This window comes from Centrocercus urophasianus, unplaced genomic scaffold (genome assembly GCF_019232065.1).
Source record: "Centrocercus urophasianus isolate 14NV4802_14NV808 unplaced genomic scaffold, USGS_Curo_1.0 seq_29, whole genome shotgun sequence".
Taxonomy (NCBI): domain Eukaryota; kingdom Metazoa; phylum Chordata; class Aves; order Galliformes; family Phasianidae; genus Centrocercus; species Centrocercus urophasianus.
The window spans coordinates 8,219,229-8,242,408 of NW_024884855.1; the positions used below are offsets into that span (position 1 = coordinate 8,219,229).

Here is a 23,180-nt window from a genome sequence, read left to right on the forward strand (position 1 = left end):
ACCCCATCCCTAGCCAATTTCCTCCATTCATCCACACAGTTGAATCAGAAGGCAGGCAGCTCTATCCCTTGCAGCTCCTCTCCTGCTCTTGTGCCTCTCTTTATTAGAGTCACAGGAGACCTCAGCACTAATTTCTGCACCCTCAGGGCCTTAATGACAGACTGATCTGGCACCAGACTAAAGGCCAAGCCCATTTTGTGTTAGCTAGTTGTGAGTTAAGAAGGTGGGTTAAAATCAAACCTTGGTCAAACTAGCCAAAAACAGCCTCTGAATCTCTTCGAAGATTTAGAAGAGTTTAACTGCAATTTCATTTCTCTTTTCCCATCTTGTTCTTTGTTTGGGGCTCCAGCTAGAGTTAGAAAAGGAAGCCCTGAAGGCAGCATTTCAAGCATGATAAAAGCAATCTGTTTCAGGCTTCCTGAAGGAGAGGAGGAAAAGTCCTCCTGCATGTGCAGTTCTTCTACCTCAGAGTGCTGACTCAAGAAGATGCTTGGATAAACTCAAAGGTTACATGCAAAAAAAATAACTTCAATGCAAAGAACATAAAGCATCCTTAGAGAAAATAGATTGAGGCACAGGTAAAGTGGTGTAGCTTATCCACAGCCAATTGTTGTCCCTCATTAGTAAGTAAATCTTATTACATCAGTGGCTCGCTGCTAGTCACTGAAAAGAGCCAGTCCTTGTCAAAGTGATGGACACAGTTACTCTGTCCTTTAGCCAGCTAGATATAGATAGGATGGAGTCAAGAAGATGTCTTGTGCTGCAGACCAAAGCACTACAGAGATATAGGCTGTAACAATTCATTGAGAGCACAGGGAGGAGGACATCTTTCTGGAAGGGGATCAAGTCCAATAGAGCAAACAAGAGTCTAAACATTTGTTCATGTGCAGGGCTTCTGGGAGGTTACGTCTGATCATCTGGCTCTGAGATCTCCTACCTGCCTCTGTTCAGCCTGGAGAACTCAGCATCCAAGTTTGTGTTGTTAATGGGGCAAAATCAAATATCAGATACACATATTGGAGGTTTGTTGTATAGATTTGAATCTTTGGGGTTTTTTATTTAAATGGGAGGAGTTGTCTCCTCCTGGGTAATTTAGAAAGCGATTGTATTTGATTTCAAAAAAAGGAAAAAGGAGCAGTCTCAGAAAGATGTGAGATGTGGTTGGTGACGTGTGGCCGTGAGTCTGCTGGAGTGTTGGTGTGCGTGTGCTGGCATGGGACGCTGCACAGTGATGGGTGGAAGAGAGCCCAGTCCCCATGGGACAGAATGGTGCACAGGAGATTGGTGGTCCTGCAGAGGAAGCAGAAAGCCATGATAGGCAGCCTAGCCATGTTTTTCCTTCAGCTGCTGTTCCTACCTGAAGAGATAATAGGGGAAAGAAGCAGTAGGGCTGTTAACAGCAGCCTCCGTCCATCTGGAGTTGCCCGTCTGTGTGCCACCTTGTCATTGTGTCCTTACTCCTTTCTGTTGTGATGCCTTCCTGTGTGTGGCGACTCTATGTGTGTTTCTGTGTATGGAAATCTTTGGACACCTGTAGGTTCCTCCATGCAGGAATGCAGCATTTGGGCATAATAGGCTGCAGCTCAAGACTGGAAAAGGTTTAAACCTCAGCTTGTCAGTGCCCCATCTGAGCAGATCTGAGGCAAGAACTGTAAGATGTGCAGGTTGGGTCCAGGGTTTGGACTCAGCTGAGCATGGCCAGCACTGAGAGGAGGGAGCTGCCCTTCTGCTTATCATCAGTGTCCTGACAGTGCCCTTCTGGGTGCTTGTGGTGACATGGACTCATCAGTTCCTGTCCCTTTCTCCTCTCCCATCACCTCTTGGTGAGTGCTTTTGTAATCCATGCACTGCAGATGCTGCTCATGTGCAAAATAGGTGCAACAGCTCTCCAGCAAGCAGTGGGTTTGCCAGTTAAGTCTGCTCACATGAAGGGAAAAAAAGAAAAAAAGAGGGCAGGGGGTTGAATATGCCATAGAAATGTATTTGATGTGTTTTTTAAAGATAGAACTGCATGGAGTACTTTTTTTTGCAAAGATAAACTGGAATATTTTTCTGACACAGTTCCTACCTCCATCAGCTCTATCTACCACTTAAATAAGTGTGCGGTAATTTAATCATCCTGCCGCTCCTAAGCCTTTTAATGAAGTTCTCAGAAGACACCGACTGAAAGCAGCCTCCCCAGATTGAAGTCTTTGATTAAAGTCACATGGATCAGTTTGATCTTCTCTGCCTTCACACCAAACCCAACCCACCTGCAGCTGGTGAAGCCAGCAGCTGCTGAGCAGAGCGAGGTCAGGTCAGACACAGGTGGTACCCTGGGGTTCAAGGGCTGAAAGCAGGTCTGGGGGACACTGTGTGCCAAAAACGGGGCAGGAAACTCCAATTGTGGCAACACAGAGCTGAACATCTGGGCTTTGTAGAAGCAAGAGGCTGGTTTTCTTTTAAGACCCAACATAGATACCTTTCAGAGCACTGACTGTAAGCCTTCCTCTCTAGGGATGAGCAATCATGGGCAGCACACAGTGGTATTTAAATTAGCCCATCTCAATGCCGTGCATCCAGCAGAAACATCTGAGCTGTAACTAAAAATTCAGGCACTGCATATCTTAGCGTTTAATATTTCCAACTAGGGAATTATCAAACCATCTTGCTTATTTTTCCAGGCAGCTGCAGGTATAGAGCCACTGTGTGCCAAGCATGCTTATAAAGCCATTAGGGCTTTCTAATGTTTCATGCAGAGGAGAATAATGGAGGAGATTTAGCAAGCAATTGTAATGCCAACCTAAATGGTTTTTAGCTGAGAGACAGTGCTTCATTAATTTTTATGTCAGCAGAATCGCAAGCAAAGAAGTTTAAATACTCGTCAGAGAGGTGAGTTCCAAGCATTAGCCAACATTCAGAAGTGGAAGCAAGACAGGACTGTGATTCTCCTTTTGTCTGTGTTTGATGGTGTTCCCCTCCTATGTTTCCACCAACTCAAACCATCAGCTGCAGCTGCAGGGATGCTTGTCTGCATTTGATGTTTGTCTGCCAGTTGGCCGGCTGGAGTCTGGTCACAGAAGCTGTTTCTGTGGAGCAGCCAGGCACAGGTTGCATTCTGCCTGCTCTCATTAATGATGCATTCAGTGTTCCCTGTTTGCAGCGCCCAAGTCCCCACCGTCCAGGTTCTGCAGAGCCCACCTCTCTGGTTGAGCAGGCTGTAGCTGCAAGTGTGTGCAGTGAACACTTCCACCCAAACTGCTGGAGGGTCTGAGCTGTAGTGTAGCTACGTTGACTGATCTCTCTCTGCTTTCACCCTCTGCAAACCTTTTGCCATCATGGGATTGCCCCAGCATAATACCAGCATCACCAAGAGCCCTTCCTGCACTGCCCTGCTGACTACCATTAGCCTCGCATGAGCAGTATCTCCTCTAATGGACATTGCATGGGTTGCTGCACTGAGTATGACAATGTTGTTGCATGTGTTTCCAAGCATTGCCAACTGTATCACAGACTGTCCTTGTATGTGTATGCCCCAGGAGATGTTTTTTTCATCTGTTAATCTGGCTTCAGGGGTGCAGAGCATACTAACCCTGAAAGGCATTCTCTAGGGCTCCCTCATCCTGGCTGAAGCTAAACCTGTCCCAAGTTTCATGGGCAACCAGATGACCAGGGGTAGCAGGGTATTCAGATACTGCCCACCATTGCTAGTGTTCTTCTGAGCTCTGTTCAGCTCTTCCCAGAAGTTGTTTTCTCAGTTTTCCAAAAAGACATTTACGCCCGGGCCCCGACAAAAAAAAAAGCAACAAACCAAGTGTGTCAAAATTCTGAATACACACAAAAGCATATTTTACAGACTTTAGTAATATTTTGTATTTTTATTATTGCTTTTTAGACACACCAGATTGACTGAGCTCAATAGCAAAGAGAGTCCAAGATGGCTGGTAGGACTTAGGCACATAAGCAGCATGAGAATGGATTCAAAAACAGTTGTGTTTTCTTTCACCTTGTATTCCCACACCCTTCAGCAGAAAAAAAATAAGTGTGTGTGACCTCAGTCTGAAGGAAATGCTTTCAGAATGCCTCCACTCCACTTTTAACTGTCATAAAAAATAGAGTAGTTGAAAGAGAGCAGCAGATTCCGTTTCCTTTTATCTCATCTATTTTAAGGTTTTGGACTCTAATCTGGCATTAGTTGCACTACCAATAAAAAAATCAAAACCAACTGCATTTCAAGAGTCACTCCATCTGAAAGATATTAACACGATGAGAGGAATGGATTATGTATTTCACGAGGGCGCTGAGTGCTTTCAACTTCATTTCCCTCCCTGTTTTTAAGGTGAAGCGACACCCTTTTTCCCAGCTGTTCCTACACTTACAGCTGAATTTGCTGAAATATTTGCAAAAATGCCCTTTTTATTATGAAGAATCCTGCTCTGGCACAGTGTGACCTCACACGTCTCTTCCACTTGCAGAACTTGCGCTAATGCTGAGTTTGACCTTGAGTCCACTCTTGGAATATTTACGTTTCTTAACTTCAGAGAGTCCATCTGAGTGCCCTCAGCCAGCTCATGGTCACAGCCTAATTTAAGAGATGCATGCAGTAAATAGAATTCAGTCATGGGGCAGTGTCCAAACGCTCGCCTTGGGACAGCCCTGCAAAATTGGTCATGTGCGGAAATTTCCCTATTTCATAGAGAAGAAAGGAGCCATGACCGGAGGCAGAGAGATAAAATTAATGCGGTCAGAGCCTGAACGTTTTCTAGATGCAATCATGCCCTTGTCATATTTGCAGAGGAGCTTTTCCTGGTGGTCTCTGTAGAGAGAAGCTCTGAGCACCTCGCTCCGTTGCTGGTGATGCTGTCCTGTGTGCTGTAACCCTCACGCATGTGCTCCACTTTGCCACAGGCGTCGCTGTGTTTTCTGTAGACCTCAGTGACACACCAGAAGCTTTCTCATGCAGATGTTGAGCTCAGGTTATGCTTTTCTCTTACTTACACGTAACATGTCAACAACTGGTTGAGATGTGTTGGAGTCCCGAGCAATAGGACCTGCCCTGGGCCTTTTTTCTAAACTGGAGTTGGAGCTTTGCTGGATTTGGACCTTTTTGGTTCTCATTTCCATCCTGCTTGCCACCCTTCCTGGTTTGTGACAGAGTCTCATCACATGAAGGTTGTCCCCTAGCTTGAGGCAGAGCAATACGAACAGGGAACCCTGGGGAGAAGAGGACCTGGCTGTCAGTGCTGTGGGGGTCCCTTAAGCAGACCCAAGGAGTTTGGCTCAGCCTGAGAGCCCCACTGTGGTTCTTGAAGACCTCGCTGCTGAGTAGAGGTGCTTTGCCTTCCATCAGGTGCTCTGATCAGTTCTCCCAAGGACTTTGCCTGTACTGTGTGTGTGCAAGGTGTGGTTGTGAGAGCTGCCAAGCGAGCAGCAGGGCCTGTGCTCATTGCGTTGCCTTTCCTTGTCTTTTCCTGCAGAAGCCCAGCGCAGGCCTTACTACGCTGACTATTCTCCAGCACGGAAATACATTCACACCCTCTGCACCAGCCACTATCTCGACCTCTTCATCACCTTCATCATTGGAGTCAACGTCATCACTATGTCGATGGAGCACTACAACCAGCCAAAGGTAAGAGCCATCTGCCAATGTGTGAAATGCAGACACGTGAGCTCAAAACTTTGCTCTTGCTAAGAAAACACTGGTCCAAATGTTTTCTCTCCTTATCCCAGCTCTGGCTGACTCTCAGACTGTAAAACAGTTCTGTGTTTTAGTCCAGGGTTTTAGAACGTTCTGTTAATGGATATAACAACGAAGCTAATGCATGCAATGCGTTTTTCAGTGAGTTTGTATAGCCTTTCTTGTTTTTTTCTTCACAAATCCTCAAGTCCTTTTTTCCAAACTTCTGGTATAAATCACATAGCCTGTACATTTGCAGCATATATGAACCTTGCATTGCATTATTGTTCATGGAGCTGTGGGCTTAGTGTTTGCTTTTTCGGTGTTGCACGTTCTGCCAGGTAACCTGCAAATGTCTCCTGGGAGCTAAGCCAGGGGGCACCAAGCCACAGGGTAATGTGTGTGTTTTACGCCAGCAGTCTGAATGCTGTTCTGCCTCCATCGTTCCTTTACATAAGAGTCTCTGTTTCACATGTAAATGTTATTTATCCAGATGAGATTGTATTTATACTTGTTTTACATTCACGTTTAACAGCGTGGTGTAAACCTGAAGGCAAACCATCACAAATGGTCCAAGAATTCGGGCTTAGGCAGTGAGCTTTATATGAGATAGAAAATAGCACCACATTCTTTTAACTTAGCTATTCCATTTTAGGAACAGATGCAGGGAGAGTGAGTGGTGCACTGAGGATTTCTAACATCTGAAAAACTTTCAGCTCCTGTTCCCAAAAAATCAGCATTTAGAGTCAGCAAAGCACAGCCATCACACCGGTGTGAGGAGAACAGCTTTCCTGTGGTTTGAGGCTTCCTCTGTCAACAGAGCATAAAAGCCTTTTTCTCCTCCTCTGATGCATTTTATTTCCAACTGTGTCTGTTTTGAAGTTCATTGTTGTTATTTTTTATTGTAAGAGACCTGTACTTCATTTAACTAAATTCCCCTTCCCTCCCTCCTCTCTCCAAATCCTTACTCAACCAAAGAGCTGTTTTACTCTGCAGCTATCTATTTTAAGATCCAAGCAAGATTCTTTTGCTATTGTTGGCCTCTAATTCCAATCAAATCCATTATAAACACTCATCATCTTGAAGTATAAACACTGTGGATTCCTGACTTCCGAGAGCAGCTCTATAGAGAGTGAACATTGCACCAAATATGGATATATTTGCCCAGCTTTAGAGATGTAACATTTTTCAAGAAGGCAAGACTTAATCCATCTCCAATATTATATATTTCTCCTGAGTGCTTTAATCAAAGCCATTGTCCTAAGGATTGCCATGCAGGAATGAAACCATCCATTAAGGCCGCTCAGAAAAAGTAAACTTTTTTAGTGGGAAAGTGATGCAGTTTTCTCTCTGCCCCGGACCCTGAGCAATTTATGTAGTGAAGTTGGAGGACTGATGGCTCTTATTGTTCTTAGCACATCTAATATTAGTGCTTGTGAAGGTTTGGTCTGCATCGGTGTCTAATACTGTGTTTTGCTGTGTAATTTAGGGCAATTTTGTACCAGAGTTCTGCTGTCTGTTACATCACTAGTTCTTACATCTCTGTGCTTTCCTACACTTGTGTCTGCCAGTGCGCTGGATTGAGGAAAGGGCAGATTGATTTAACTGTTGCCTCTCTTTTCAGTCTCTGGATGAAGCCCTGAAGTACTGTAACTACGTGTTCACCATAGTTTTTGTGTTCGAGGCAGTCTTGAAGTTGGTGGCATTTGGTTTTCGAAGGTTCTTTAAGGACAGGTGAGAGTATTTTAAACTTCTTTGTAATTGGGACAGAGCTGTAGTGACCCAGTTTCAAAGCTAGCTGCTGAATAAATGTAGCATCACTACAGTAGTACCGCATGCTGTGCGCAAGGGAGAGCAAAGGGCTGCCTCTCCATGGGTGCAAACTTTATAGCATGGGAACTAAAAATCCTAAAAGCAGCTGGGACTGCTATGCAGAGGGAATTCAGGAAATCCTACAAAATTCTAGACCCCCTCTTTCTGTCATTATCTGCTCTGTCAGACCTGACCAGCCCAGCTTAGCGGTCAGGAAACCTGTTGGCAGTAATGTAGTCCTCAGAAGAGTAGTTTTGGCAGCATGCTCTCACAGAGTTCTACAGGCAAGTCTATTCTGCTGCTGGACCCACCCATTCCATCGGTAGGCTGCTGGCTTTAGAGAAGCCCTTGGCAAAGGTAAAGACAGTTGTGTTCAGCCCCACTGCCTTCAGATCCTAGCTTCAGAGACCTTCAGATCATATTCTACCATTCAGCCAGAAGCGACTGTGTGTGAGAGCACATTATGGTCTGGCAACTTGCTGGGGAGCAGGGTGAGATCAGACACTTTTCTACAAAACCAGTGGGTTTGGTTCATTTACCGTGCCTGAGTGGTGGAAGCTGCTATGAGCAACGTTGCTTAAGAAGGAAATTGCATTGGAAAGACACTCAGTCTCACATCTCACTGTATTGCAGTACTGGTGTGGAAGGTCCTCAGCAATTGTTAGGCTGTAAATCAGTAAAGATACTCAAGTGGAGTAATTTAATTGAAGGAGCAGGTGACACAACATGGTAGCAGCTGTGCTACATCACATTGAAGGTACATCTAGCCTAATATCTTGTCCCTGCGACTGGATACCAAGGGGCAATAGGAGCCCCAGCATTGGCAGTAGCACTTCCCAGTATGGGATCCCAGCCAACAGCAGCTTGTTGCTCAGGGCTGTGTGCCAGCTTCAGTGAGTTGGTTTTATACCACATAGAAGATCACGGGCATAGAAGGTACAACAGCAGAGAGACCTTTGGAATTTGCTTGTGATTGATTTTAGAAGTTAATTCTCTGTTTTTGGATGGCTGTCAACTTGCGGTTAATATTTTTTTCTTATTGTCCTTCCTCTCTTTGTCTATTAGATGGAATCAGCTGGATTTGGCCATAGTTCTCTTATCAATTGTGGGAATCACGCTGGAGGAAATTGAGATGAATGCTGCACTGCCCATCAATCCCACAATAATACGCATCATGCGGGTGCTGAGAATAGCAAGAGGTACGGCCTGCTCCGTAGGTCTTCAGCCATCCCTCCAGACACTCCAGGAAACGGTTTGGCCATTTGTTCTTCTAGTCCTGTTGTGAAGACAGTTAGGAGATAAGCCTGCAGAACGTTGATTCAGAAACAAGCCGGGTGGGGTTTTGTGGGTGTTTCAAGAGGTGTCTGATTCAGACCTGGGTTCTCTGTCTTTCTATGCCAATACCAGACAAGATCAGAAACTGAGAGAGAATCACCCGTGGTGGAGGATCGAAGTTTGAGATGATGCTTTCTCCCCAGCAAAGTGTCTCCCCTTTGGTCTCCCATTTTCTTGCTAGGGCATGCTGGAGTTTTTGTGACGTTGGATTTGTTTCACTAGTGTCACTAATGTTAGTTGTTGTGGGATGTAGTAGGGATGTTTGGATTTTCGGTGGGCCCTGCCAGGATGCAGGGAGCTCGCCATCTCTGTGGTATGAAAGCAAGAGAGATGGGACCCCTCATTTACAAGGTCTGAAGCTAGATTTCCTTGCTGGGTTCTTGAGATGTTTCCCAGCTCTGCTTAACAGGATTTGGTTCTCATTGTAGTGCTGAAACTGCTTAAAATGGCCACCGGAATGCGAGCTCTCCTGGACACAGTGGTACAAGCTCTTCCCCAGGTAAGCTCCCAGACTTCATCCATGCCTGGTTTGTTCCTCCTGACAGACTGTGCCTTTTGGGCCTGGGGATGGCTCTGTGCCATGGGACTTGGTGGGCACTGGAAACCAGCTGGGAAGGACATTCAGCTTTTTCCACTGCCACCAGCACCTTGATAGAGGACTTTTGCCTTGTCTACATAGTCTGTGTTAGATGGGAGAAACAGGAGGGTGGAAAAAGAGTTAACAGAGAGCGTGTTGCTGTAGGCAGAGCTCTTCTAAGACACAGAATTCACTGAGAAGTTCAGGAAAGACCAGAACAGACAAAGAAAGCTATTGGTGAAAGCTCTGGAACGAGTTAGCTTCCAGCTCAGCAGGTTTCTTTGGAAGACAGCAACAGCCACATTTATTGACATGTATTGACAGAGGAGCTGCAGACTTTAAAGCCAAGTGGGAGACGAATTTCTGAGTGTTAAAAGCCTGAAGTGAGGTCTCAAATCACTGAACTCTCATGTGCTGCAAGAACAAAGATTCTGCCAATCTTAATGGCACTTGACAGGATCATTTAAGTGTTCAGTTCCTGGGACTACTTTTTTAAGGATCAATTTATTTGGGGGGAGGAAGGGGGGAGAAAGAAGGAAGTTTTGCTGACTTGTACTCCTCCCCCCAAAAAATTTGGAGTGCATCAGAAGAAATCTAAGAAGTTTAGGGCTCGTTTATATTTAAAATCTTACAGTATTTTGTGTTCTGCTCATTTGTGGGTTTGGTGTTCAAATTCCTGATATTCCTGTCTTTAGAGTTCAGCAGCCTACACATTCCTATTTCATGTAGGAATATATAGCAAGTAGCACTGGAGGTGGGGAAGGAACTCTGGATTCTTGTGGATTTATTGACAAGATGGTATGAAGATGCTCTGAGATCAGAAAGGAAACTGTGCTATGCTTTGTCCAGAAACGAGTGCCATTATGGGGTCTCAGGACCTCAAGGATCAAGCAGGGAATTAGTAGGACTAGTGTGTGTAATTACCCAAATAAACCTCTTTGAGCTAGTTGCTATGTGCGGGATCTATTAAAAGGAGCTAGGAAACAAGGGGAATTTCTTTTTCTTGGAAAGGCCCATCTACTTTTCATCACTATCATGAAGATGTTTCAAATGTGAGACATTTGCCATTTCGTATTCAGATCTCCTTTTCAGTGAAGGAAAGCTCCATCTTGGCTGGGACTGAAGCATGGAATTTACCAACTTGACCCCTGTTTTGGCGTTTCAAGAGAGCTTTTGATTTGTGTCTATTATTTTTCTTTTGAAAGCATTGTGATTACAGAGTGTATTTTCTCTCCTTCATTCTTTTCTTTCCCCCAAACAATAGGGTGGCTGCAGGCCAGACTTTTTGTTTCCTCTGGGTGTTCTTGCAGCTAACATTCAAACTGAAGCCTCTTCTACAGGGAAATCCCCAGGGATATTCTAAGCAGATCTGGTGCCGATAAAAATGTCACTTTGCTCATCAGTGAAATCCTTCAGATGAGCAGGGAGGTTTTTAGAGACCTTTTCCACAGTGGTCACTTTTCATAAAGCTACAGTTTTCATTTCAAAGGCAGGGGAAGAGTTCCTACTCCAGTGATTTTGGCAGCCTGAAACCACAGCTGGAAGATCCTCACTGAATGTACATAAGTGGCAAGAAAAATTGATTCCGTGTTTATTCATTCAGGGGAAAATTCTTCATGTGGTGTTTGTAGAATGCCCTTTTATGGGCTTACAAACATAAGATATTACCATTCCAGTTCTCATTTTTTTCTTTTTCTTTTGGTTCACTTTCATCAGCTTCTTATTCGGTTTCATTCAGCAGCGGAGAGAGCCTGAGTGAATCCTAGAGAACCAACTATCCTCAGACCTGGGGGACGTGGCCATTTTGATCCAAATTTGTGGATGTCATAAAACAGGCTGAGTCTCTTCTCTTGGAATACAGACTGACCTTGAGCTTCTGTTTCTAGTGCAGAAGGACTTCGTGCCCTGATGCATCCTGCTGTTCTAGTAAACTGTTGTCTACTCCTGTACATAGCCCCTCTCCTTCACCAGGAGACTGAAAAGAAATGAAATAGAGGAGAGCAAAAAACAGAGGCAAGAGATACAGAAAGAGCAGTCAGGGAAAGATCTCAAAATGGCACCATCTTTGTCCACCATCTCCATTCCCTCTTAACCCCAGAAAGTGTTTGGGGTAGTTTCAATCAGTCATCACGTCCCTGCTGCAGGCCATCTCTGCTTGTGCTGTCCTGGTTCTTTTACCCCCCCCCAACACAGTCTTAGGACAGTATCTCCTTTTCGAACAGGAATCCATTTTCCAATTTCACAGCTGGTTAACTGAGAGGTTAAGCTAGTAATGGGGCCAGGGTCACCTAGAAAGGCACTGTCAGCCTCAGCTCTGACCTGTGGTGCACTCTTTTAGAGAATAAAAGAAGCCTGTCATGGACTGTAAAGCACAAATTGCTAAAATCTGCTGCATTGGTGGAAACTTGAACTAGATGCAGTGTTTTAAACCAAACAGCTAAAAACAAAGCTGGGTTAGCACGACCAGCACTGACATCACCACTCAGACATTGCAAGACCCGACTCAGCCAGTTCAGTGCTGTTCGCAGATTGAAAACTTCCTTGTGACCACAGAGGTCAGCTCCCAGCATAACACAGGGAGCCTGAGCTCCCAGCTGGACTTCTGTGTGTCTGAAAAGCCACCCTATCTTGTTTAAGGATGGGAAGTGTTGAGGCATCGGCCATCCACTGTTGGTGAAATGCATTCTTCCAATAGGTGTGTGCTCTTTCTGCTAAAAGAAAATCTGGTGTCTTCAATCTGAATTAGGCATGTTTGCTTTTTTCATTGGATGTTACTTTGCTTTTATCTTCAAGAACTTCTTTTTGGAGGTAACAAGAGAGAAAATAATCTCTTGCACTCTCACGAACAGAAGAGCATTGAACTCCTTGTTCTCTCAGTATGAAGCATGTTTTCAAGACCCATTTCACGTTTTTTACTCTGAGCTCTGGCCCCATTAAGATTATGTAATGAATTACACCACTCAAGCTTCAGCTGGCTATTTACTTGCTTATATGGCTGGTGGCTGCATTGGTTTTGTACGCAATGTCTGCTCCGTATGACTCCTATTCAACAGTAATCTTTCAGTCTCTTTCACATCCCCAGCCCCACAATATACAATTCACTCTTTCTGCAGCATGGTCGGCCCTTGACCCTCAGACTCATTAGCTTTGCATTTGGCTGAGTTAAGATGCTTATTGTGTGAGTGGTCCCCATACCGAGCAGCCCAGCTCAGTCTGCACAGCATTCCTAGTATCAGTTGCCAGTAACCTGCAGCCAGTGCTGAGCTGCCACCACTGCTCCTGACAGCACAAAGTGGAATCCAGCCCAGTTTGCCAGCCTGGCTCTACAGTGCCAACAAGAGGAAAATGTGGATTTTTCCTGTCAAATGTTGTTTGCAGGATTAGCAGCAGACATTAAGGGAGCAAAGGGTGTCAGTTTATCCATGAGCTTTTTGATGTCATGATTTCACTTCAAGCAAGTAACGCAGGGTTTTTAATCCTGAAACAAATGAGGCAGTCATGGAATTACAAGGCACAACTGAACAGCTACAAGGACTTATTTTCCAAGGCGGTCTGCATAGCTTTGTTTTCTTTTTTCTTATGCTCATCTGCACCACTCTAAGTCTGTTGCAGTGACTGATTTTCACCGCTGTGACGAGGATTGAGATCCAGCCCATCTATTTAGACAATCTGGGCTCTTTTTCCTTCTTTTTTCTTTTTTTCCACTTGGTCTGTGGACAGCACATTAATTAAATGCAGGACTGTCCAGCATATCTCCTCCTTGTCTTCAAAGCTTGGAACTCCCCCCATGTACAGTCTGTGCCAAGAAAAAAAGTGAAGAACTCCTCGTCCTATCCGTCCCCTGAAGGACAGCCTATAGTTTGTTTGTGTCCAGGAGTTCAGCTCTTCTTAGTGCTGCAGTTTCTGTGCTTATCTGTAGCTCTTGAACATGTTTTTTGGCATTGTCTAATGGCACTTTTGGGACATGCACAGCAGCCTGCTTTTGCCAGGAGCTGGAAACACAATGACTGTGAAGCAAGAATAGAAATGTCTTAGCAGCAGGCGTTTCAGTTGAGTCTGGTTCTGAAAGGTGGGTAGGTAGGTATGTGTCATGCTACACACTGGAAAGCCTTGCAGAGCTGCCTGAGAGATATCCATAGAGAAAAGAAGCAGAAATCTCTAAACAAGGAAACCACTGCTCTGCTGGCTGGTAGCACTGGTCACTGTGGGGCTCAGTGGGTACGCAGTGAGGGGAGCTCATTCCATTCAGCTGGTGGCCCTGTATTTGCACCACTCAGATGATCACAGCCTCAAGCTTGTCTGGCTGGCCCTTTTCCACTACTCCTGGAATTCACACAAATGGCCTTTCTTTTCCAGGCAAATACATCCATTTTCTCTTGGGTTTAATGCACAAATTAGCCTGTGTTTTCTTGCTTCCAAGCTTATTGCTCTCATTGAAGAGAGCTGGAAGGAAGATGAGACTCACGTCCTTGGAAAGGATTGGCACAGGCTTAATTTTATGAGAAATTGCTCTTGACAGGCATCCCTGTGTGCATTGCCTGCGTGGCCAACTGAAATGCCAAGGTGTGGGCCAGTGATGCAGAAATAATTGATGTCAGAGCAGGAAGCGGCACAAGAAGAACCTCAGTGTGTCTCAACCAGCCACTGCAGGAGTGGAACACCAGAAGACAAATATTTCATCAGTGCCTCATACAGAGCAGGGAGAACAGAGACCAGTGGGTGCTTGAGGGATTTGGGCAGGATCACACGGCTGGCAGTGCAGCAGAGGAGTGGTGGTGCCCAAGTGCCTGGTATCAGTGTATTAACAGTGAGCACGGTGACTTGCCCGTAGCACTTGGCATCTCAGCATCCCCAGGGACCTCCCACAAGGGGTGAACGCCACTGTGCAATATTCAGATTAGGACCAAAGGCACAGCAATCCACAGGGGAACTGGCCTTACTGGTAGCAGTGTGATCTAATACAGAGGGAAACTGAGAAACAGAAGAACTCAGTTCTCATCTGTTATATCCCATTGACAGCAAGACTGGCCCGTGTCCAGAGGAGTGTGTCTCACACCTCCTGCAGCCCAGCATCACTTTGTGTCACTTGGGAGGCACAGCACTTGCATATCAAACTAACAGAGCTTGGTGTAGTTTCTCTGCAGCCCTGTGCTTGCAGATGATGGCTTTTTATTGGCATAGGTCAGAGGTTGGGTTCTGATGGGACATACGGTGGTTCCACAGTCACTTAGGGAGAGGCAGAAAGCTAATGGCAGAGGTGTCTGCAAGAGCTGAAGCAGAGACAGCCTTCCCAGGCCTTGCAGGAGTGGTGGGAGAAGGGTTTTACTGGAAGCATGGAGGGTAGAGTTGCTTTCCTCACTGCTAAGCAGGGTTATTCCAGGACTTTTGCAATGGTAGACCACAGATCCAGCCGGAATGCGCTGTATTGAAGGGAGGGAGCTCCTTGCACGGGGCCTCCCTGCTCCTCTGCATGGATGGGATGGAGAGCTCTGCCTCTCTCCCCGCAGCATCCCCTGCCCCAGGCACACTCACTTTAGCCAGCAGCAGATAGCAGCCAGAGTGCCAGGGACTGAAGGTCCAGGAGGAATCACAAATATTTACCAGTGGCTCCGTCTTCTCCTGTGGTTTCTCTGAGGTACTTAAGGACACCAACAACATCTCCAAGATGTTCTTCATCTCTGCTTCACTTCTTCCAGGCCCCAGCCTCCCCCCAGCACTGGAGCCACAACAAATGATGGATAGCCCCTGGCTGACAGAGGCTGGGGTTATTTGTAGTTTTCTCTGCCCAGCCAAAGGCACCAGTCTGGGGGAGCTTGATGGATAAACACAGCATGGGCTGTCCTGTTAAGAGCTGCTAGAGCAGAACCACTTTTCAGAGCCTGCCCGGGTGACTGGCTGCCAAAGCTGAGGTTTCTGACCAGAGTTGGATCTCTGTTCTTGATGGAGATTCCAGCACAGGCATCCCAGCCTTTGGATGCTGGGAAAAGCGCCTGGACGTGCTTCTGCCCCTTCCTGCTCCTTGCAGATACATGTATGCTATGCATACATACACATAGCATTTTTCTTGTCTGGCCTTAGTGGCTCTCAGAGTGCTTTAGAGACATTAATTACCTACTCACAGGGGTATTAGAAATGGGTATGTTGGGTTACAGGAGGAGAATGACTCACTCAAGGTCATAGGCTCACATTCAGCCTGCTGTCTTAGCTGCTCAGCAGCTGCTAGCTGACCTCACTGCTTCCACCTCAGCTCATCTTAGGAACATGCCTGGGGTCTTTCTCTGTGCTCATGCTTTTGGTGAAGGCCATGGGCTGGCGAGGACCCTCCTTTCCTTTAGTGAGAGATGCAGACCAGAAAGCCACACGTTGGGAGAGACAAACTATTAAATCTGGCATTGGCTTCTACTGATTCAGTAGAGAGCCAGAAGCTGCACAAATACACCAAGTGGTAAAAGAAAAAGAGGTAATCCATTTTGTTCAGCTGCTTTCTCTTGAGCATCAGGTGTTCAAAGGCTGCTGAGCAGCTGGTACCCTGTCCAAGTCAGGAGCTGTGACCTCAAGATGTCTAGATACAGGGTGGGATAGAGTTTAGCAGTAAAGATGATGCCGTCAGCCATCTTAGGGTCTTTCACTTGCTGCTGTCTCCCATGTGGTCACATTTCCACATTGCTGTCAGATTTCAATCCCTTTCCAAGAGATCCTGTGCATCAGCCAAGCTTTGAAACTGCCCCTTTGACTGCTCTCAGCCCAGGGCAGATACATCCTCAAACACTTCTCAGATTTGTCGTGATGTCCTGAGCCTGCACAGCAGCTCGTGAGTGCTCTCTGAACTAGTTGTGAGACGTGTTGGTTCAGTAATGTAATTAGTCACAATCTTAAATACAGAGTCCTCTACAAATTCTCACTGTGCACATTGTTTATGAGCAAATGTCAGCTCAGTTCAAAGCGACCAGTTATCAGCATTTCTGCCTACAAGGTGCCGTGCTTTGTATGTTGGCAGCTGGATAATAGTGTTGAGTGATAACCTGGTAATAACTTTGATGTTATTCTGAATTCTTTGGAATTTCATCAATGCCAGAAGTTTGCAGGCTGACTTCTAAAGCATTAAAACAGCAGTAAAATTTTCAGTTTATAGGTTGCTTTGAAAAAAAAAAATCCAAGCTCCTCTTCTGCAGTGCTGCAGCATCAGTCTTTCATTTACATTAACCTGAATAACTTGTTTATAACAAACAAAAGTTGTTTGTTATTATTTGCTCATTTGCCTCCCTGGCAGGATGCATGTGCCTCCTTTCCTATGTTTTCTGATTTGCAGTCATTTTGCAGACTGCCTCCCCATGTTTTACAGACTGTCAGTGGACCTGCAGACTTGAGCTAGAAAGCATTATTCCAGAAGGCAAAGAAATCCATGCAGTGAAATAATCCAGAGCAGCCATCCACATCACTGCATTATCTCTATTATTCCCCAGAGTGTGGTAACAGTGTTAGTAGAATTGCAAAGCTCTATGTGTAGGAGCCTGCTTAGGCTTTATTGCAATTACAGTCTCCACTGGGTGATTGGACTGCTCCCATTTCTTTAATAGAAACAAACAGACAAAACCAAACAAGAAACACGTATCCATCAGTGATAGCTGTGTTAATTTGGGTTATCATTATCATCCTGATAACTTTTCTGATGCCATTAGGCAGCATGGTAGGAATATCCAGCAACACCTCAGAGAAGAAAACTCTCTGAAACTGAAGAGTTAACTGGCAGATACCTTGGAGATGGTGAATCCCTTGGATACCCAAATCACCACCCAGCTGTTACTCAGAGATAAAATGAGGCTCACGACACACATCTAATGGGGGAGCGATCGCTCTGCCTCCATCACCAGCCGATAGACACAGGTGTTTAAAAGGGCAGGAAAGGTAAACGTGGCCAGTTAATGGCAGGTAAAACGCAGGCAGTTAGCTGGTCAGGTTACTCTCCCCTGAGTCACCAATAATCTGCACTCTGAGGTGATTTAAAGGCTTAGACTCTGGGGTGGATCAGTGTAATGCTGTTATTATCAGTAACCTCTGGGTTCACTTCAGCATCATTGCACTTCTGTTACCATCCCCTTTGGCCTCTTTGTAAATGCCTGCTGATACCTGATAGCAGCACACCACGCAGCGTTCAGACTGCAAGAGGCTGCATCCCAGTGTTGGTGTATAGAATAAGGCTTTTCTTCTGAGACTCTGAAAGCTCAAAGTCTGGTAGTTGTTGCTGAGAAAAATCTGTAAATGTCTCTGGCAAGGCTGGGAGAATATACATCCTACTGGAACACGTGTTCCTTTTCCAAAAGTCCTCCAGAGCAGCAGAACTGTTGAAAACCAGGCGAGTCCTCCTGTGGCTCAGAACGTGTCTGAAACCTTCAGCCTTCATGCTCAGAATTGCAAACCTGGCAAGCAGAAAGGAAAGGCCCTTAAAACTCAAAGCAGAGCACACAGTCACTTAAACTACCAGCGTCCCTTAAGCTACCCCTGTCTGAAACGCAGTGCTAAGTGCCACTGGGGCTGCAGCTGTGGGCTGGCCAGGTTATGGCTGAGCACAGCATCCCAGGTAAGTGGAACTGGGGGTAGAGGCACCGGCCCAAGGGCTGCTTTGCACACAGGAGCTCCTTCCCCCGCCTCCTCTGTGTCTGTCACAGCAGAATTGTGGAAGGGCAGCAGGGTGCTGGAAGCCAGGAGATGAAATGCCCCTGGCCACCGGTGTCCTTCTGTTGCTTGTATTTAAAATGTGATGGAGCAATTGAATCTGTGACCTCAACTTGCCTGACCCTTCTTCTGCTTTCTCCTTGTGTAGGTAGGGAACCTTGGCCTACTTTTTATGCTCCTGTTTTTTATCTATGCTGCCCTGGGAGTGGAATTGTTTGGCAAGCTAGGTGAGTAATGTGCCTGCCACAATTTATTTCGTCCGGTTGATATTTATTTGATACCTAGCTGCTTCCTTTCTTCCCCTTATTCTTGGGTCTTCACAGCTCTCTGTCTGAAGATTAAAGCTTTTCTCTTGATCTCAGGGTCACGGGTGACACATGAAGATGTAATACAGAACCTGTCCAATGCGCACACACACACGAGAGGTTTGTCCCACACCACCCGTGGCTGTAGAGGAGCTATTTAGTGTTTAAATAGAAGTGTCTAGCGTGGATGTGCTCGCAAAGATGGAAGTTTGCTACTTCAGACAGCACACGAGTCTGCTGAGCCTGATGGCAGTCAGATTCGTGTTGGAGTAGCGCCACCATAAACACGTCCTTCCTTGCAGCTTCCACCACACTCCATTAGTTTGTGCACTTGGCTGACATTGCTCTTCCAGCTGCCCAAGTTTGTCCATCCATTGTTCTTCTCAGCATCACTTTCTTCTGTCTGCGTAAATCAGGAAGCATCCACTGGTTCCTGCAGGTCCAGCGCCATTTCTTCCTCCAGCTCAAGGTGCTCGTGTCCACCTCTCCAAAGTCAGGCAGAGGCAACCTATATTACCCATAAACATGGCTGAGCTGGGCAAGCAGGGCAAGGCAGGGAGTGCCTGTAAACGTGTAGTGCAAAGCAGACGTGTCTGCCCTCCCAATGCTTACATCCCAGATAGCATCAGTAGGGCCCATCCTCCGTGGTGATTTTATGGCTGTCATTAATCCCCTTTATGAGTTCAGCCCTGTGCTCAGATTACAGATGCCTGAAAGCAGAATATTTCTTTCAACCCAAGACAAATTATTTTTCAGTCTCCACAGGTTCTGTGTCCACCTCAAATGAAATACTGTGCATTTTATATTACTTGTCTGGATATATGGATATGTATTTATTCAGCCACAAAGGGGAAAAGAGTCTTATTTGCAGAGGCACCTTCTGCTGAGCTGAATCCTTTCTGTGTTTCCAGGCACAGCCTTGCCAGTGCCAGCCCCCAGGTAGCCCAGCACATGGCAGGGACAAGGCAAGCCCTAAAATGCCTAATGGCAAAACTCCCATGCAAGAACCATTGCTGCCTTTCATCAGGAAAACATAATGAGCTCATGTTTTATGGAAAGAGGGATATTTTGTGTGTTCAATTTGCATTCATTAGTGTATTATCTGTCGGGGAAAAAGAAAAAAAAAAGTAAAATTAGTTGATTTCATTGCATAGAAATAAACCTTACCACAGGTAGGCACTGCAAAAATAATCAAGGTGGAAAATGTAATCAGGAGAATAACAGACAAAGCAGATTGTGAGGGGCAGTGTCTGTTGAGACACCCAGCAAAAGGGGCCCAGGGGGCAGCTCTGAATGAGCGTTGGCAAACAGCTCTTCACTGATGTGCTCCCCCCTCATCCTCCTGCAGACTGCAGTGAAGAGAATCCTTGCGAAGGGCTGAGCCGGCACGCGACGTTCACCAACTTTGGGATGGCCTTCCTCACCCTCTTCAGGGTGTCCACGGGGGACAACTGGAACGGTATCATGAAGGTGTGTGCAATCTCTCCTCCTTCTTTTTTACAGATACGGAGCTGCAGTTTTCTGGCAAATGTAGGCCCCTCTTGTCTGAAAACAAAAGCAGTTTCCTTAAAAGTCAAGTGTGTTTTCAAAGGGTAATATTACCCACGTCTTGCTCAGCCTGAAACTTCATATTCTTAACATATGTAGTATTCTTTAGGAAAACTGAATCGTAGAATGGCCCGGGTTGAAAAGGACCACAGTGCTCATCCAGTTCCAACCCCCTGCTATGTGCAGGGCTGCCAGCCACCAGACCAGGCTGCCCTGAGCCACATCCAGCCTGGCCTTGAATGCCTCCAGGGATGGGGCATCCACAACCAGATTGTGCCAGTTGTTGTGGCTCAGAGAAGTAACCACAGACTCCATGTCCAGATCTCTTGGGAAATAACACCATCCTCCTCTTTGTAGATGAAGTCTATATTTTCTTCCGTTTGTTTGGGTTGTACCCACAAGCCTTTGTGCCTGGGATATGTTACAGTATATGAAGGTTGAAAATTACCTTTGATCATTTTTGACATTAAATTATTCTCTCTGTAATTTGGAGCCCCAGAGTTTACGAATCCCTCCCCTGTTCCCTCTGTTGCAGGACACTCTCCGGGAATGCACCCGGGAAGACAAGCACTGCCTCAGCTACCTGCCTGTTATTTCTCCTGTCTACTTCGTCACCTTCGTCCTCATCGCACAGTTCGTCCTGGTCAACGTGGTGGTGGCTGTGCTGATGAAGCACTTGGAGGAGAGCAACAAGGAGGCCAAGGAGGATGCTGAGATGGATGCTGAGATCGAGCTGGAGATGTCCCGAGGAGCAAGCACGTCAGCCACCAGTGGCAGCAGGGGAGGTGCAGTGGCCCTGGAGAGCAGAGCTCCCTGCAGAAGCCAGGAGGCCATGAAGTCCGAGCCAGCAGTGCAGGCGAAGCACCAAGCCCTGGTAATGGTTTGCTTGAGGTGTCTGCTCTTCTTGTGCTTGGACAGGGAGGGCATGGGTCCTGCCAGTTCCTGATGCCTGCTATTGGGTAGTCTGGTCCCAGTGACACAGAGCCCTGGCAGCATGGGAGAAAGGCAGTTTGCCTTATGGCAGAGGTGGAGTCTGCATCCCGCACCTCGAGCCATCTCAGGAGGTTTCCCCGAGGTGGAAGGCAACTTGTGACGTTCTCCAGGGCTAACACTGTCCTGGATGTTGTTCTAAGGGAGAGTTGAAAGGTGATTTTTTAGTTTAGAAGCACAGTGTCCCACGTCCCTGTCCTGTTCCTCCCGGTCCTTGTTGTTTCAGCTCAAGCAGCAGCACCAAGGAGCAATCTCATAAAGTCCTGATGCTCTGGCTCTGACACGTGAGAGAGGGATGGCAGAAATTCCCTTCACACAGACACAGAAATCCTGCTCAGGTTCTTTCTAGTGCCATTCTGGTATTTCCAGAGAAGCCTCAAGCAAATTGAAGCTCTTGCTCTGCCTAAGGCATGGCCAGCTTGGACCCTGGGTGCTGTCATGTCCCCACCAAGAAGCTGAAGCTTTGGGGCTGATCTCCCAGATAATATCTGCCCTCCAGTTCTTCTAGTTCTCTGGAAAAATGAGGCAATCAGAAGTCAGGAGGAATAAAGGAGGGGCTGTGAGATGATTGTCTCATCCAATGTCAGCAGCGTATGATTAAGAGTGAAAACAGAATTGCTTTGTCACCATGATCGCAAATAAATCTGCTGCAAAATCAATGGGGGATATGAGATTAAATTACATTAAATTAGATTTTTGTAAAATCTATCAGACTCTATTAAGTCGAGTAAGAAGGAACTTAGTTACATAGCAATGGGGAATTCACTACATAAATGTAGTTGCTAATAGAGATTCCTGCAGGAAAACACACAACCAACACCTGCGTTGCCTTTCTCAGCAGGGAAAGACAGTGCACATCCCTTCGTGCAGGCTCACAGGGAGGTGTCAAAAGGTGCTCTGCCATGTCCTGCCACTTGTGCAGCCCACATTTCCTTTTCTCTTCCTTCCTGCTCTGAGCAAGTAGGGCAAAACACCGTGGGGCAGACGTGTTGGAGCACTGGGACGGCCTTGCTCTGCTACTGATGCTTTTTATCTCCCTAATTTGAAGGAGGCGCTGAGCTGTGAGAACGTGTCTGTAGCCATCCCAGACACGCTGGAGGGGGCTGAGACTCCCATGATGGAAATCCCGTCCTTCTGCTCTGTTTCCCACCATGTCCTGACACCTTCCCACCACCCCCGAGGCCGCGAGGCTGAGGTGAATGGCTCCGTGCTGTTGTTCTGCGTTGTGGCGTTGTGCTTTGGTGCTGTGCAGCTGGCAGGGCTGTCTGAGATGTCCCCCACCTGTGCCGCAGCGCTCGTCCCATCCTCAATCCTTCTTAGTTCTGCCTTTGCATGTGCAGGAGAGCTGGGCAGGGGGATGGCGGTCAGCCTCTCCTCCCAGTAGCTAGCGATAGGATGAGAGGTAATGGCCTTACATTGTGCCAGGAGAGGCTTAGGTTGGATATTAGGAACAGTTTCTTCTCCAAAGTAGTGGTGATGCTGTGGCACTGCTGGCTGGCGAGTGGTGGGCTCACTGTGCCTGGAGGTGCTCTAAAACCGTGGAGATGTGGCACTGAGGGATGTGGTCAGTGGGCACGGTGGGGATCTGGGAAGTCTTTTCCAACCTCAGTGTTTTTATCATTCTATGTGCTGTGCTATGTGATGTGTCAGCTGTCTGTCTTCAAGCAGTGCATTGAGAGCTGGAAGCTGGCAGAGTCTTTTCTTGCTTTGTGGAGAGAACTGGACCGCTTTGGTTACCTTACTGTGTCTATAAGACCTTGTTTCTGGTATAGTGTTGAGGAACCAGCAAGGCATGAGCAGATCAGCATGTTAATCTGTGAGGCTTTCAGCAAGCACCAGAGCTGTGGTGTCGGGGGATGCTCTGGGGAGGTCACTGTTCCCTAGAACAGCTGTAGGCCCACAGAGTGGCACCCAGCTCCCATCATGTAAGGATCCTGCATGGATATGCCATGCTGCAGGCCTGTGCACGAGCACATGCAGGCAGCCTTGGGTGTCCAAGGGGAGCTGAGCCAGGCACAGTGAGGGCTGAGTTTTGAGCTGTGTGCTGACAGCAGGCAGCTTCCTTCACTCTGCTTTCAGGCTTCTTCCTTCAACACTGGGGTTGACTTTGACTTGGCACTGGGTGAGCAGATTCTGTTAGGAGCCTCAGAGTGGGGTGGTCTGTACCATCAGCCCCAGACAGCCAGAGGAGCCTCATTAGGGAATGGGAAGCAGAGGAGCAGCTGCCCCACTTCTGCCTGCGCCATCCCATTTGCAAGACAGCACAGCATGCCATGCTGCTGCA

The 23,180-nt window shown here is 46.7% G+C and overlaps 1 protein-coding gene across 1 annotated transcript in view; it reads left to right on the plus strand.

The window, feature by feature from the left end:
- The window catches only part of CACNA1H (calcium voltage-gated channel subunit alpha1 H), a 200,406-nt gene that overhangs the window by 170,144 nt on the left and 7,082 nt on the right, over positions 1-23,180 (plus strand). Inside the window, exons 26-32 of the mRNA XM_042827689.1 lie at positions 5,457-5,608; positions 7,281-7,390; positions 8,534-8,667; positions 9,232-9,302; positions 18,202-18,280; positions 19,707-19,828; positions 20,442-20,780. Coding sequence (XP_042683623.1) covers positions 5,457-5,608; positions 7,281-7,390; positions 8,534-8,667; positions 9,232-9,302; positions 18,202-18,280; positions 19,707-19,828; positions 20,442-20,780 — 1,007 coding nt within the window. The remainder of the gene's footprint in view (positions 1-5,456; positions 5,609-7,280; positions 7,391-8,533; positions 8,668-9,231; positions 9,303-18,201; positions 18,281-19,706; positions 19,829-20,441; positions 20,781-23,180) is intronic.